We start from the raw sequence: 17485 nt of genomic DNA, 5'->3' as shown, positions 1-17485 counted from the left end.
CAGTGAGATCCATTGCTAAACCATTGATCTCTGTTGTGTTATTTGTCCTCAGCTGGAGTATTAGGTATGCTGTAATTGGCTGTAGTGTCCTGCATTAGGAAAGGCAAGTTGGCTAAAATGCATTCTGTCCAATACTGCCCAATGATAAACACTCGAGGAGTGACCTGTGGTATATCGGTTATGTTTGTGGATCTGTGTTTCAGTGGCCTGTACTTTTAGTTCAGGACATCCAGAAAGAGAATAAAATAATAACAAAGCTGCTGGATTATTATAAAAATGTATTTGGTTCACTGTCCTTTTGTGAAAATGGCTTTTTTTTAATTGGGTCTGACCTACTTGTAGCTCAAGATCCCACAGCTGAGTTTGTTGACTCCTTAACTGCCTTCTGAAAGGTCTAACAAGCCATGGAATTGTATCCAAGTACTATAAATAATCTCACAGAAGGACCTTCACCTTGTAAGGTACTTGAAGGTAGACAACAAATACAGATCTTTTGATATCTATATCGTTCAAATGAATAAAAAAGATTTGATGAAATGAGATTGGGCCCAGCTGTATTTGCCTATGCATGAGTAATCTATTCATGTTGATTGTTTGTGCTCAGTCAGAAATAATGGTCTCTTAGTGAAGGCACCAGTGAGCACCTGATGTGAAAAGAATGATTCCTCTTCCTTTGGGAGTGGGAACTAGCATGTGTTTTTTAAATCAGAAGATTTCTAACCTTTATAGTCAGGCACTTTCACAGTTACTTTCACTGTCCTATATTTAAAAGCAAGTTGGTACTGCTAGAGTATATGTGATAGATAAAGAGGTGCTAAAAAGCTGGCAGTCGCCATGTCTGGATGGGGTATATCCTAGATTGCTGAGAGAAGTAAGGGAGCAAATTGTGGAGCCATTGACAGAAATTCTCCAGACCTATCTGAACGCCATATTAGTCCCAGGGGACTGGAGGATTGCAAATGTGACGCAGTTGGGCTTAAGGGGTAAAGGATAACTAAGGAAACTACAAACCTGTTATGATTTGGAGATGCCGGTGTTGGACTGGGATGTACAAAGTTACAAATCGCACCACAGCAGGTTATAGTCCAACCGGTTTAATTGGAAGCACACTAGCTTTCGAAGCAACGCTCCTTCATCAGGTGGTTGTGGAGGACACCGTTGTAAGGCACATAATTTGTAGCAAAAATTTACAGTGTGATGTAACTGAATATACACAACATGTATATGTGTGTGCATGAGTGTAGAGTGGTCTAAGTCTCTGAGAGGATGCATGTGTGAGTGGGAGTGTGTCTGTCTGTAAGGGTGTGTGTGTGTGTGTAATGCAATGGTGGTCACCTGTAGTGTGACATGAACCCAGGGTTGTAGTTAAGGCCCTCCCTATGGGTATGGAACTTAGCTATCAGCCTCTGCTCGGCCACTTTTTGCTGCTTCCTGTCCCAAAGTCCGCCTTGGAGGATGGTCACCTGAAGGTCCGAGGTTGAATGTCCTGGACCGCTGAAGTGTTCCCCAACTGGAAGGGAACACTCCTGTCTGTTGATTGTAGTGCAGTGCCCATTCATCCGTTGCCGTAGTCTTTGCTCGGTTTCCCCAATGTACCATGCCTCAGGGCATCCTTGCCTGCAATGTATAAGATTGACTTCAGCGGTCCAAGACATTCAACCTCAGACCTTCAGGTGACTATCCTCTAAGGCGGACTTCAGGACAGACAGCAGCGAAAAGTGGCCGAGCAGAGGCTGATAGCTAAGTTCCATACCTATAGGGAGGGCCTCAACTGGGACCTTGGGTTCACGTCACACCACAGGTGACCACCATTGCACTATACACACGCACGCACACACACACGCACGCGCGCACGCACGCGCGCACACACACACTCTTACACATACACACAGACACACACATATACTCAGACACGCAAACAGACACTCTCACACACCCTCACAGACACACACACTCCCACTTACGCATGCATCCTCTCAGAGACTTAGACTACTCTACACTCACGCACACACATATACACTCTATCTCACAGACACTCACAACCCCCCCCCCACCCCAGACACAGACAAACACACTCCCATGCTCTCACATGCACCCCCTCACAGACTTGACACTCTACACTCACATACACACACACATACACTCTCTCTCTCACTCTCAACTCCCCAACCCAGACCCACACCCACACCCAGGCACACACAAAGACCCACATGCATACATATACATATATTTTGTGGGGTGAATTTGTACTTGCAGAGTTACATTGTACTTTGCTCAAAAACTGCATGAATTCATGTAAAACTCTGTTATCTCACTTTTTAGATTAGAATCAATCTAGACATCATGGCATAGACAGAGAACACAGGGGGCTAACATCTTCAACATTTTGTTCAGCTAACACCAATTGTTACATCTAACCTGAGAATGCAACTTTTTTTAAAAACCTTTTGTGATTTACACATGAAAGAAGTGAAACTACCATAGTATTCAAACAGATGAAAGACTCAACAGACAATCAAGGTATTTTTCAATGTATAATTTCAGTTACATCACACTGTAAATTTTTGCTATAAATTATGTGCCTTACAATTGTGTCGATCACAACCACAGTGCTTCGAAAACTAGTGCTTCCAATTAAACCTGTTGGACTATAACCTGGTGTTGTGTGGTTTGTAACTTTGTACAAACCTGTTAGCTTGACAACAATAGTGGGAAAAGTGATGGAAGCCATAATATAGGATAAGATAAATATGTACTTAAAGGAAAATAAGTTAATACTAAACAGTCAAGGGCAGGTCATGTCTTACAAGTTTTGAGTTCTTTGACGAGGTGACATAGGCAATGGATGAGAGTAAAGCTATGGGTGTTGAATGTTTAGACTTCCAGAAAGCATTTGATGCAGTGCCACTTAGCAGGTTGATTAGTAACTTAGAAAGATGTGCAGTTTAGGTGCATTAGTCAGGGGTAGATATAGGGTAGGGGAATGGGTCTGGGTGGATTACTCTTCGGAGGGTCGGTGTGGACTTGTTGGGCCCAGGGCATGTTTCCACACACTGATTCTTCTTCTTCTTCTCGAAGTATTTGGGACTGATGGGTCCTTGTAAGCATGGATTGGAAGTTGGCTACAAGATAGGAAATGGAGTGTAGGTATAGATGTGTATTTCTGAGACTGGAGACGAGACAAATGTGGTGGTTCCCCAGGGAGTGGTGTTGGGATCCTTGATTTTTCTGATTTATATAAGTAATTTGGAGTTGAGTGGTGAGCGCAATATTTCTAAATTTGCAAATGATATTAAGCCAAGGAGAATAGAGGATGATGCTGAGCAACTTCAGAGTGACATTGACAAGTTGACCAAATGGATACACCTGGCAGATGAATTTCAATGCAGAGAAATAAGGTAATTCATTTTTGTAAAAGAAACATGGAGAGACAATACAGACTTGATGATACAACTTAGAGGGGAGTACAGGAGCAGAGGGACCTCTAGGTTCAAGTGAATGATCCTCAGAAAGTGGCCAGGCAAATTAAAACAGTCGTTAAGAAGGTATATAGAATCCTTGGGTTTATAAATAGAGGTGTAGTGTATAAAATCACAGACATGATGTTACACCTTTAAAATTCATTGGTCAGACCACGTTTGGAGTGTTGTGCTCAGTTCTGGGATCCCTATTTAAAGAAGGATGTTAAAGCATTGGAGAGAGTTCAAAGAGATATTTCTGACTGGAGTATTGTGTGCAGTTTTGGTTGGCATATCTGAAGAAGAATATTCTGGCTATTCATGGAGTGCAGAAAAGGTTTAACAGACTGATTTGGATTGACTCAGAGGTAGGTAGAGGGACAGGTAGCATTGAGGAGGCAGGGACTCTGCAGATGAATTTGGACAGATTAGGAGAATGGACAGAGAAGTGGCAGATGGAATACGTTGTGGGAAGGTGTGAGGTCATGTACTTTGGTAGGAAGAATAGAGGCGTGGACTATTTTCTAAGTGGGGAGAAAATTCAGAAGTCTGAAGTGCAAAGAGAGTTGGGAGTTCTAGTCCAGGATTCTTTCAAGGTAAACTTGCAGTCAGTAGTTAGGAAGGCATATGCAATGATGGCATTTATTTTCAGAGGACTTGAGTATAAAAGTGCGGATGTTCTTCTGAAGTCCTATAAAGCTCTTGTCAAACCACATTTGGAGTATTGTGTGCAATTTCGGGCCCTAAATTTCAGGTAGGTTGTACGGCCCAGGAGCATGTTCAGAGGAAGTTCATGGGAATGGTCCCAGGAATGAAAAGCTTAATGTTTGAGGGCTCTGGATATATACTCTTCGGAGTTTAGAAGGATGACAGGTGATCTAATTGAAACTTACGGAATACAGACTGGCTTGAACAGAGTACTTGTTGGGAAGATGTTTCAATTGGTAGGAGAGACTAGGACCCAAGGCACAGCCGCAGTAAAGGGAACACCTTTTAGAACAGAAATGAAGAGAAACTACTACTTCTGTCAGAGAGTGGTGAATCTGTGGAATTCATTGCTACAGAAGGCTGTGGAGGCCAGATCATTGAGTCTGTTTAAGACTGAGATAGATAGGTTCTTGATTGTCGAGTGGATCAAGGGTTACAGGGAGAAAGTGGGCGAATGGCATTGAGAAACTTATCGGCAATGGTTGAATGGCAGAGCAGACTTGATGGGCTGAATGGCCTAATTTCTGCTGCTCTGTCCTATGGTCTTATTCCTGGGTTGGCATGTGAAGTGAGACTGGATTGGTTAGGATTATGTTCTCTAGAGTTTATGAATGAGGGGAATCTCAGAAACCTATAAAATCCTGGCAGTGTTAGACAAGGTAAATGCAGGAAGAATATTCCCAATTACTTGGTTGAGAGTTTGGGATTTGGAGCCAGGCATCACAGTTAAGTAAATACAGTATCCATTTAGGTTGCAGTTGAGACCTACCTTCATCCAGAGAGTGATGAGCCCCTTTTACTCCATGGCAGAGAAGGTGGTCAAGGCCAAAACATTGAATGTTTTCCAGAAGGAGTTTGATATATTTCTTAGAATTAAAGGGGTCAAAGGATATGGGGTGAAAGCCAGGGCAGGGTATTGAGTTGGGTGATCAGCCATGAGTAAATTAGTTGGTGGAGTAGGCTTGAAGGGGCAAATGAAATACTCCAGTTTCCTATGTTTCTATGTTTTTAGTTGAAAATTTTCTGTGCAGCAAAGTTTTTGTTGATGCTGCAAACTATTTGGACTCAAAGGCCACTTTTCACCAAATGTCATTGTATTTTGTACCCCCAAGTCTATGTTCCCTGGGAACCATTCATGTGCATGGAGTTGATATAATGCACTCTGTAGTTTTTAATGCATTTACTTCATATGTCCATAAATTTGAAAAATCAGAATGTATGATTTGCATATTATTTATTTTCCTCCCAATGAAATGTTCTTACATATCATGGTATTGCTATGATCAGGTATCAAAGAATTTCAGTGAAGTATTTACGAAGTTAGTTCCTGGTGGTAAAGCATCACTGGTTATGAAGAAAGGCGATGTGGAGGGAAGCCAGTCTCAGGATGAAGGTGAAGGTAGTGCATCTCAGAGTAGTGTTCCATCTGTTGACCAATTCACAGGAGTTGGAATTCGGGTAAGTACTGAGTTTTATTGTGTCTGCAGTTTATTCCATTTCTGTGCTCACAATTGTTTATGTACAGTTGAGCTCTTTATTTTCCAAAATCAATTATCGAGGTGGATTAAGTAAATTTTTACTGTGTTTCTGTTTACTGTCGTAGTGGGTGAACTGATAATTCTGAAATTAATAATTAATCACATTTATTTACTTACATGGGATATTAATATAACACTGCCAGAAATATGATGACCATTGTTTTGTAAATCAGAGATTCGATTAACCTGGGGCTCACTTGTGATTGGAATGGAAATTTCCATCATCTTATTGTTGAAAGTTAGATTCAAGACTTTATAAGGATGCATCGTCTTTTGGGATGCTTGAACCCCAAAAATTGCACGATTTCTTATTTCTGAACATCTGATATTTGGCTAACTTTTCCAGATTCTGCACCACCAGATTTGTGTTTTGCTGATCGATTTGAGTGTTACCCCCAAAATTAACTCCTTCAGTACACAGTTTAGTTTTGGTGATGATAACTTTGTTAGGTTTTTTTTCTGCGATTCTTACACACTTGATGCAGCTGCAATATGCCAATTTATGTGAACAACCACATTTTATTAAGCAAATACAGTGCAAGCTGTGGAGAAACTCTTAACACTCTTTGCCATCCTTGTGAAGCGTGTCGAGAGGTCTCCCTGAACAAAGGAAATAGTTAGTGAGTTTTGAGATTTGTGGCTCAGGTCGAGGTTCTAGATGTAGGTTTGCTTGCTGAGCTGGAAGGTTCGTTTTCATGAAAACGAACCTTCTAGCTCAGTGAGCAAACCAACATCCAAGGAAACAGTCCTTCCTTTTTACAAAATCTTTACATCACAGCCAGTAATTCCCACAAGACAACCCCAGCCACTCCCTCAGTCACCTACCACTCAAGACCACACAGTGACCATATCATCTCCAGAAACAATGTAATGTAAATCATCCCTTAATGGTAAAATCTGTTGCAAATCGTTTTTTTAACTACAGGGAGTAGTCAGAATTCCAACTATAATATTCTTATTGATTTCTGAATAGGAGATGATGACAATGTAAATGGCTCTGAATGGCAAAGAAATGGCCATGTAAATGGCTCTGAATAATAGGAGATGATAATATAAATTTCTTACAATCTATCTGTAAGTCAGAGGCATCCCACCCTAACCTTGGGTCATCCAATTTCCTGCAGGTCAGCAGAGCAAGTTAACTCTTTAATATCACAACTTCACATCCGACATTAACTTAATGCACTCTGTTTTATTTTCATTATTTAACTCCCTATTTAACTCCTTGACAACAATGATTAGGCTGCCCAAAGTATTCTGTTTGTAAATGCTTTGCGTATCTCTGTATGTTTGGCAACAAGTTGTTGTTGCTCTTTATCGTAATTCTCTTTGTTTTGTTTGGCAGGTGTCTTTTACAGGGAAACAAGGTGAAATGAGAGAAATGCAGCAGCTTTCTGGGGGTCAGAAATCCCTTGTGGCACTTGCTTTAATCTTTGCAATTCAAAAATGTGACCCAGCCCCCTTTTATCTCTTTGATGAAATTGATCAGGCCTTGGATGCGCAACATAGAAAAGCTGTTTCAGGTATATACTTCTAAAGAAAAACATTTTGTCACTTTAAGGACAAGAATGGAGATTTTTAAGGATGTAACTGCTCTCAAAATAGTTGAAAATAGCTAAGGGATAACCAGTAGATGTGTTATATTTAGATTTTCAGAAGTCTTTTGATAAGGCCTCATAAGAGGTTAATGGCAAGGTTAAAGCTCAGGGGACAGGAGGTAATATATTGATACAGATCAAGAATTGGTTGACCGGAAACAATGGGAATAAATTCATCTTTTTCCATGTGGCTAGGATCAGTGTGCAGTGTTTGGGGCCAGTGTTTCTTTTAAGCTGTATAGCTAGAAGTCAGAGGAGAAAGACAGGAATGGGTGGGAATGATACAATGAGAGATAGGAGAGGGAGGGTGGCTACAAAAGAGAGTCAGCTCTTTTATACCTTTCAAGAAAGAAGAGCTCATTGTTTGGAATCAGTGAAACTGAAAATCTTCAGGAGCACCAGATGGGGTTAATTATGTTAAACCTTTACCACTATTATCACTAGACTATTAATCCAGAGAGCCAGGTAATGTTCTGGGGACCTGAGTTTCAATCCTGCCATGGATTTAATAATGATTATCTAGAAATAAGAGTGTAATGACGACCATAAAACCATCAGGAAAAACCCATGTGGTACACTAATGCCCTTTAAGGAAAGAAATCTGCCATCCTTATCTGGTCGGGCTTTCATGTAACTCCAGACCCACAGTAATGTGACTGACTCTTAATTGTCCTCTGGAAAGCAGGGATGGGCAATAAATGCTGGCCTAGCCAGAGAGGCGCACAATAAAAGAAAAAGGCAAAAGTGAGGACTGCAGATGCTGGAGATCAGAGTCTAGATTAGAGAGTGGTGCTGGAAAAGCACAACAGGTCAGGCAGCATCCGAGGAACAGGAAATTCGATGCTGATGACGGGCTTTTACCCAAAACATTACCTGGCTCTCTGGATTATTAGTCTAGTGATAATACCACTAGGCTATCATTGATCCCTGTTCTTAATTATAAAGGTTGTGAGTGGGAAGGTTGAAGGCTGGGGCCAGTGGGTGAGAAATAAAAGGAATATTTATGTGAAATAAAATGTATAATCATGAAAACATTGTCATTTGTCATAAAAACTCAAAAACGCCCATCCTTGCCTGGTTTGGCCTGCATGTGACTCCAGACCCACAGCAACGTGGTTGACTCTCAACTGCCCCTGAAATGGCCAAACAAACATTCAGTTGTATCAATCACTGGAAAGGAAGAAAAGGTATGAAACTGGGCAGACCATCTGATATCAACTAAGGCTTCGGAAACAACAGTGACAAATACAGCTCCATTGACTGCATAATCTTCCTTACTAACATTATGGCCTAGCGCTGAAATTATGAGAGCTGTCTCTTTGATTAATCAAGCAACATCCAGACATAGCCATACTCATGAAATCATATGTTACACATGTTTCAGACAACAGTGTCACCATTTCTGGATAGGTCCTCTCCCACCAACAGGACAGATCCAGCAGAAGTGGCAGGACAGTGGTAAAAAGTCAGGAGGAAGTTGTCTTCAACATTGACTCCGGACCCCATGCAATCACATGACATTGGGTTGAACATGGGCAAGGAAATCTGCTGATTACCCGTACCCCCACCCCACCCTGGGTTGATAAATCCTTTATTCCCATGTTGAGTAACACTTGCCGGAAGCATTATACAAGTACACAATCCTTTATCGGAAATCCCCGGGGCCAGCTGGTTATCAGAATTTGGAATTTTTAAAATTTTGGAATAAGTGACAGTTTAATGGTGAAATTTAAAACAATCTTACTGAACAGAAGTAGCTGTGAGTTCTATGAGCCCTGAGACAGAATTGATACCTGCCAGTGCTGGACCCCACTGCCACATCATATCTGAGTGATGTGGGTCACATGGATGTGGAGTTGGGTTAGCTGTTTGCATGCCAAACAACCTTGTTATGGAGAAAAAAACTTCATGAAAAGACTTTGGATTTTGGATAAAGGACTGTGTACCTAGATCTGTTTCAAAGAAGCAACACAGATTTAATGGGCTGAACAGCTGCCTGCAGTGCTGTATTATGATATAATGGAATGCTGGCATAATATGGAGTCTCAGTACCCTGTGTCAGGGAGGGGATTTCAACAAGGATTTGCATTTTATGTCTATTTCTTGATCTTATTTCATAGAACATTACAGCGCAGTACAGGCCCTTCAACACTTGAAGTTGCGCCGACCTGTGAAATTAATCTGATGCCCATCTAATCTACACCATTCCATTATTACCCTTATGTATGTCCAATGCCAATTTAAATGCCCTTAACGTCAGTAAGTTTATTGCTGTTGCAGGCAGGCTGTTCCACATCCCTACTACTCTGAGTGAAGAAACTACCCTCGATATCTGTCCTATATCATCCCTCAATTTAAAGCTATGTCCCCTCGACTTAGCCTTCACCATCCGAGGCGAAAGGCTGTCACCATCCACCCTACCTAACCCTCTGATTATCTTGTACGTCTTGATTAAGTCACCTCTCAACCACCTTCTCTCCAACGAAAACAGTCTAAGTTCCCTCAGCCTTTCCTCGCAAGACCTTCCTTCCATACCGGGCAACATCCTGGTAAATCTCCCCTGTACCTTTTCCAAAGCTTCCACATCCTTCCTATAATGCGGTGACCAGAACTGTACACAATACTCCAAGTGCAGCCTTACTAGTATTTTGTACAGCTGACGCATGACGTCGTGGCTCCGAAACTCAAACCCCCTACCAATAAACGGCAACACACTATATGCCTTTGTTAACAACCCTATCAACCTGGGTGGCAACTTTCAGGGATTTATGCACCTGGACACAGAGATATCTCTGTTCATCTACACTGCCAAGAATTTTACCATTAGCCTGGTACTCTCCACCCCTGTTACTTCTTCCGAAGTGAACTACCTCTCAATTTTCCACATTAAACTCCATTTGCCACTTCTCAGCCCAGCTCTGCATCTTATCTCTGTCCCTCTAAACCCACAATATCCTTCGGCACTATCCACAACTCTGCCTACCTTAGTGTAATCTGCAAATTTACTAACCCATTCTTCTACACCCACATCCAGATCATTTATAAAAATGACAAACATCAGTGGTCCCAAAACAGATCCTTGCAGCACACCACTGGTAACTGAGCTCCAGGATGAACATTTCCCATCAACCACCACCCTCTGACTTCTTTCAGCTCGCCAACTTCTGATCCAATTCGCTAAGTCACCTTTAATCCTGAAACTTCGTATATTGTGCAATAGCCTACCATGTGGAACCTAATCAAATGCCTTACTAAAGTCCATGTACACCACAACAACCGCATTACCTTTATCCACCTGTTTTGTCACCTTCTCAAAGAACTCAATAAAGTTAGTGATGCATAACCTGCCCTTCACCAAACCATATTGACTATCCCTAATCAACTTATTCTTCTCTCGATGATTATAAATCCTATCTGTTATAACTTTTACCAACACCTCACCCACAACCGAAGTAAGGCTCACTGGCCTATCATTATCAGTCATGATTTGGAGATGCCGGTGTTGGACTGGGGTGTATACAATTAAAAATCACACAATGCCAGGTTATAGTCCAACAGGTTTAAGTGGAAGCACACTAGCTTTCGGGACGCCGCTCCTTCATCAGGTGATAATCACCTGATGAAGGTGCGGCGCTCCGAAAGCTAGTGTGCTTCCACTTAAACCTGTTGGACTATAACCTGGCATTGTGTGATTTTTAACTTTGTATCATTACCAGGGTTGTCTCGACTCCCCTTCTTAAAGGAACAACATTTGCTATCCTCCAATCTTCTGGCACTACTTCCGTCGACAATGATGACATAAAGATCAAAGCCAAAGACTCTGCAATCTCCTGCCAGGCTTCCCAGAGAATCTGAGGATAAATCCTCATCTGGCCCAGGGGTCTAGTCGATTTTCAGATCTTCCAAAATTGCTAAAACCTCTTCTTTGTCAACCTCATTCCCATCTATTCTTGTGGCCTGTATCTCTGTATTCTCACTAACATTGCCCTTCTCCAATGTGAATGCTGACAAAAAGTATTCATTGAGCGCTTCCATATGTTCTCAGATTTCTCACACAACTTTCCACTACTATCTTTGATTGGCCCTAATCTTACTATAGTCATTCTTTTATTCCTGATATACCTATAGAAGGCCTTGGGGTTCTCCTTGATCCTATCCGCCAATAACTTCTCGTGTCACCTCCTGGCTCTTCTTGGCCCTCTCTTTAGATCTTTTCTGGCTAACTTATAACTCTCAAGCCCTCTAACTGAGCATTCACGCCTCATCCTAACATAAGCCGCCGCCTTCCTCTTGACAAGAGCTTCAACTTGTTTAGCAAACCATGGCTGTCCCTCTCTCCTCTGCTTCCTCCCTGCCTGATAGATACATACTCATCAAGGCCATGCAGTAGCTGTTCCTTGAATAAGCTCCACATTTCAAGTGTGTCCATCCCCTGCAGTTTCCTTCCCCATCCTATGCATCCTAAATCTTGCCTAATTGCATCATAATTGCCTTTCCCCTAGTTATACCTCTTTACCTGTGGTATATACCTATCCGTGCCCATTGCTATTGTAAACATAACCAAATTATGGTCACTATCACCAAAGTGCTCACCTACCTCCAAATCGAACACCTGGCTGGTTTCATTACCCTGTACCAAATCCAATGTGCCCTCGCCCCTTGTTGGCCTGTCTACATACTGTGTCAGAAAACACTCCTGCACACATTGAACAAAACTACTTTAACTATAGTATTCCCAGTCAATGTTGGGGAAGTTAAAGCCCCCCATAACAATTACCCTGTTACTCTCGCTGCTATCAAGAATCATCTTTGCTATCCTTTCCTGTACATCCCTGGAACAATTTGGATGCCTGTAGGAAACTCCCAACAGGGTGACTTCCTTTCTTGTTTCTAACCTCAGCCCAAACTCCCTCAGTGGATGAGTCCTCACATTTCTATCTCAGCTGCTATAATATTACCCACAGTTAACAATGCCACACACCCCCTTTACCATCTTCCTTGTTCTTGCTGAAACATCCAAATCCCAGAGTCTGCAACAACCATTCCTGTCCCTCTTCCAGCCATGACTCTGAAATGGTCACAACATCGAAGTTCCAGGTACCAACCCATAGTGCAAGTTCACCCACCTTACTCCGGATGCTCCTGGCATTGAAGTACACACATTTCAAACCAACATCCTGATTGCTGGTGCCCTCTCGTGACCTTGTAAACCTATCCCTGACCTCATTACCCTCAACCTCCTGTCCACTGGAACTACAATTCAGGTTACCATTCCCCTGTAAGAGTAAGAATTGGTTCAGGATATGACCTGTCTTTATTTGAATAGTTGTCAGTATCCACTATGCGTTTGCAGATCAAAATGGCCATATGCTGGGTCGCCATGTGTCAGAGAGTGCTGCTACTACTGTAACTAATTTCGTAGCAGGGACCAATGTACTTGGTGGAGACACTTGAGACAACAATTTGAAAAAAGTTATGCTAGTTTAGTTTTTTTTAAAAAAACCTAAATAAAGTATGTGCCAAATTGACCAATGATTTTTGGTTACTTGACCACTGATAGATAGGTCAATCTTCGGTGTATGTTTGTTGCTACACATACCATTTTGAAAGTCACTGGATAGAAGTGTTGGCCTTGCTTTTCAGATGTTTAATAGTAAGACCTTGCAAACTTGCAGTCTCAAATTGATCTGGCACATGCACTGCCATTTATAGTCTTAGAACATAGAACAATACAGCGCAGAACAGGCCCTTGTCGGTGACCATGCTTTGTTGATAACTACTTGAAAGATTGTGATTCATTGCATTACCTCTGCTCTATAGAGGGTTAATTTATTTTGTAATGTGTAGCTTGCATCATCTTTTTTACAAAGTGTAGTTTTGTTTACTGTATTATTAATTTTTGTTTTCATCTTTTACTCAATAGACATGATTTCTGAACTCTCAGCACATGCCCAGTTCATTACTACCACATTCAGGCCAGAATTGCTTGAATCAGCCGATAAGTTTTATGGAGTGAAGTTCAGGAACAAGGTAATTTTACACCATTTGAATTGGGTGGCATAATTTATTTCAACTTTTCCAATAACTTGTGAATACTATTTGGTCAATTAAAATTTCAAATGGGAGGCAGGCACTTCTTGAGTTGTAATAATGTGCACCAAAAAGTGAAGGGCAAAAAAAAATTATTGCTTTGTGGGGAGCATAAAGAAGTGCTTAGAAGTTGGCAGCCATTGTCTTGCATAGCTAAATATAAGAATATGAAATCTTTGTCTTTAGTGGTCCACTGCACATCTATTTCAGTAAAGAAGATAATCTCCAGTTTTGGTCAGTTGCCTGAGAATACCCTAACTCTCTGTATCTACTTCGTTACACATGATACCTTGCTGGATCCAGACCAGCGGTCTTTGGTATCAGCTGAGTTTTGAGAGGGGTTTATTGTATGTAAATAATTGCATACCTCAATCTGGCTGCTGATTAACACATTATGTTGGTGCTCAAAGCACTTCATTAAATGCTTATAGTGTTCCTTGTCATCCAGTGTAAGATCTACCTTTTTAAGGAATGGATTAGTTTTGGCTGGTATCACATCTCTTGTATTTGTTTGCCATCCCTTGAGTCACTCCTAATGCCATTTTGGTTTCCATATTCACTATGCCAAGTTCATCAGACTTGTGCGTATAGAATACTTTTGTATTATTACTTTAGTACCTGCAGCAAAAAGAAATCTTCATTTGTTCTTTGCAATAAGTGAGATATTATTTAACTGGAGTATGGAAAGATTAATGTGTTGTCATCATTTACTTCTTAGATATTTTGAATAATTTATTTGGAATTTGATTTTGTTTCCTAAAATATTAAAGTGCTAGTCAATTAATTTATGCCACTTGGGCTTTTAAGTATATTAAAATAGTTTCTAATTTGGCAGATTTTAATTGAGATTTTCCAGCTTCTGACACTTCTAAGGACTTGATATTTGTGTAAAACGTCTTTTACATTTTGCGTTGGTGGAGAATCTTTTTCCTTTTTTTGCAGTAAAGGAGATCTGTGAAGAAATAGTTGTCCTTTTTTTTAAAAAGAAACTCCTTGTCAGCTCAAAACCACAGTAGTTTTTATTGTATCTCCAACAGATTTGAAATGGTGGTTCAAAGTGAATTTTGTTCTCATCTTCTCTGTTTCCTTACCAAACCGTCACAATCCTTCTGCAATCCTATGTAACTGCAAAATTAATGTCAATTCATGGTATAACTGACTATTAGAAATGTGGAATGTAATCTGTTGAATGGCTGCATTTCATGTAGAGGTGACTTGTATCTGTAGGAACTGGAGTCCATGGATGAATGGTTAAGCTGAGCTTTTGAAGTTTAGGACTATGTAAAGGCTACGTTCTCAATATTAAAATTTGCCTGATTTTAACTTATTTCCACAAAATGTAATCTCATCAGATTGAGGGTTCTGTTTTTAAAAAAACTTAGAACCTTTATTTCTTAAAATCAATTTGTTCAGACTACTTGATGATTGCTACTACTTGGGGTGGCACGGTGGCTCAGTGATTAGCAGTGCTGCCTCACAGCACCAGGGACCCGGGTTCGGTTCCCTCCTTGGGCAACTGTCTGCATGGGTTTCCTCTGGGTGCTCAGGTTTCCTCACACAATCCAAAGATGTGCAGGTCAGGTGAATTGGCCATGCTAAATTGCCCGTAGTGATAGGTGCATTAGGCAGGGGTAAATATAAGTAAGGGGAATGGGTTACTTTTTGGAGGGTCAATGTGGATTCGTTGGGCTGAAGGGTCTGTTTCCATACTGTAGGGAATCTAATCGATATTCATATCAGTCGTACCTGAAGCAACTTTTCAGATTTGGAATCGATAAAGTAGAGCTTTCCTTTGGGTACATAATGCAAATGATAAAGAACCTTTCTTCTATTGTTAAATCTGTGCAATACCAAAAACCTTATTTGAAGAAATTTTGAAGGTGCTTAAAATAACTAAAGTCTTGTATTATTGCTTATTAAATATTGTAGGAATAAAATTGAGATGCTGTAACTCATTTGGATACCTGAGGGACTTCCTCCAAGCTGGTCTGATTTGATTTATTGTAGTCACATGTACCTAAGTACAGTGAAAATCTCTGTTTTGCAAGCAGTACAGGCAGATCACAGCAAACAAGGACATACAGATCAGAGGATGCTTAGAGCGGGGTATGCAGAGGAGGGATACAAAGCAAGATAACATTAACAAGATCAAGATGAAGTTAGAGAGGTCCAATCAAGCTATTATTTTGTCTTAAATATTTTTTCTGTCACAATCTTCCTATTTCTGCAAATGCTGTGTTTAAATTTGTTACACAGCTTGTACTTTGTGAGTTTCGAGAAGATTTGTAGTTCAAGTTGAGGTTCTGGATGTACATTTGCTCGCTGAGCTGGAAAGTTAATCACCCTACTAGGAAACATTTTCAGTGGGCCGCCGGGTGAAGCACTGCTGATAATTCCTGCTTTCTATTTATATGCTTGGGTTTCTTGGGTTGGCGATGTCATTTCCTGTGATGACATCATTTCCTGTTCCTTTTCTTGGGGGGGGGGGTAGATGAGGTCAAACTGGATGTGTTTGTTGTGTGTGTTCCGGTTGGAATGCCATGCTTCTAGGAATTCTCGTGCGTGTCTCTGTTAGGCTTGTCCTAGGATGCCTAGAAGCATAGCATTCCAACTGGAACACACTCAACAAACACATCCAGTTTGACCCCATCTACCACTCCCTGAGAAAAAGAACAGGAAATGATGTCATCACAGGAAATGACATTGCCAACCCAAGCATATAAATAGAAAGCAGGAATCATCAGCAATGCTTCATCCGGAGGCTGACTGAAGATGTTCCCTAGTATAGAGTCAAAAAGATGTACAGCATGGAAACAGACCCTTTGGTCCAACCCGTCCATGTGACAAAACGTTTGGAAATGAACCTTCCACCTCAGCGAGCAAACCTATATCCAGCTTGTATTTCATGTTGTTAGCTTTGAGTAAAGGTGATGCTGTTTATATGAAATAACTATTTGTTTTACAGGTTAGTCACATTGATGTGATCACAGCTGAACAAGCAAAAGATTTTGTGGAAGATGACACAACACATGGATAAAAATGGGACAGCTTGATTTCCAGTTGAATGACCTTAAGTTGTACACTTTTTATCTGCAGATGTGAGTTATACAAGTACTTCACATATTCATCGCCTTAAACCCTAGGTGGTGAGTGAATTTTAATATAGTCAACTTTGGAGCTATTCTTAATCCTCCCTCTCTCAGGCTGAGCTGAGAATTTAGTTCCAAAGTCTCTGGTATTTAGGAAGTGACCAGTGTAGATATGTTTCTCACAGTTTATTGTGCTTCTGTTATATCTTTAGTGGAATGCATTTTTTGAAAAAAGTCTGCTTCAGATATCTTTCTCACACAGTTGAACTTTGCTCATGATTTTGTAAAGTTTCTAGTTGCAGTTTTTATGCTCTTTGAAATTACCATTGCAATAAACTGACTTCCTTTGTGTAATTTTATCATTTCCACTGTTGCATTTCATTCTTTTAAGGAGTTGCAATAAACGTTTGAGCAATATTTTAAGTGTCTACATTTTGTGGCTGGAGTGCGTGCCCCTGTTTTACTGCAGTTCTGTTGCTAGGATTTGTGAAGTTACATGTAGATTAACGTTTACACGTGCCAATGTCAAGGCTTAGACTGAAACGTACAACAGTGGGCCACACATTGCAGTCATTGATGAGCAAATTCTTCATTATTGCACACAGACGTTTTGTAGAATATGTGCCGCTCTTCCCCAGTCCTCCACTAACATCATGGGAAAATTCTAGGACAAGTATGAAAAGAGCAAAGAACAGTGTGTCGTCTTCACCAGTTATATTTAAGAATTCATAATGAGGCACCCAGAGTCTGAACTGGGAAATATTGGTTTGAATATTTAATTCGATGACACATCTGGCACAGAAAACAAAATAGAACAGGAAACATATAGGATTCATAAATAGGTACATTTAAAAAGTTTATTTTTAAAATCTGCGACAATTAAAAGCTGATGGATTGAGATTTCACACTTGTAAAGCTAGTTTTCAGTCCTGGAGAGGTTTGATTGAAATAAAGACTTATTGTATTCTGAAAGTTTAGTTACACTGGAATGAAAAAACTAGATT

At 40.6% G+C, this 17485-nt stretch overlaps 1 protein-coding gene across 1 annotated transcript in view; it reads left to right on the top strand.

The window, feature by feature from the left end:
• smc3 (structural maintenance of chromosomes 3) overlaps positions 1–16835 on the top strand; it is a 126833-nt gene extending 109998 nt beyond the window's left edge. Inside the window, exons 26-29 of the mRNA XM_087998711.1 lie at positions 5454–5624; positions 7050–7227; positions 13226–13332; positions 16358–16835. Of these exons, the coding sequence (XP_087854837.1) occupies positions 5454–5624; positions 7050–7227; positions 13226–13332; positions 16358–16429 (528 nt within the window). The 3' untranslated portion in view covers positions 16430–16835. The remainder of the gene's footprint in view (positions 1–5453; positions 5625–7049; positions 7228–13225; positions 13333–16357) is intronic.
• Positions 16836–17485: the final 650 nt, after the last annotated feature.

The sequence above is a fragment of the Chiloscyllium plagiosum genome, unplaced genomic scaffold (assembly GCF_037043375.1).
Source record: "Chiloscyllium plagiosum isolate Xiang-an unplaced genomic scaffold, Cpla_swu_hap1 HiC_scaffold_22, whole genome shotgun sequence".
Taxonomy (NCBI): Eukaryota; Metazoa; Chordata; class Chondrichthyes; order Orectolobiformes; family Hemiscylliidae; genus Chiloscyllium; species Chiloscyllium plagiosum.
Note: the sequence above shows the minus strand (reverse complement) of the source record. Positions and strands in the feature narration are given on the sequence as shown.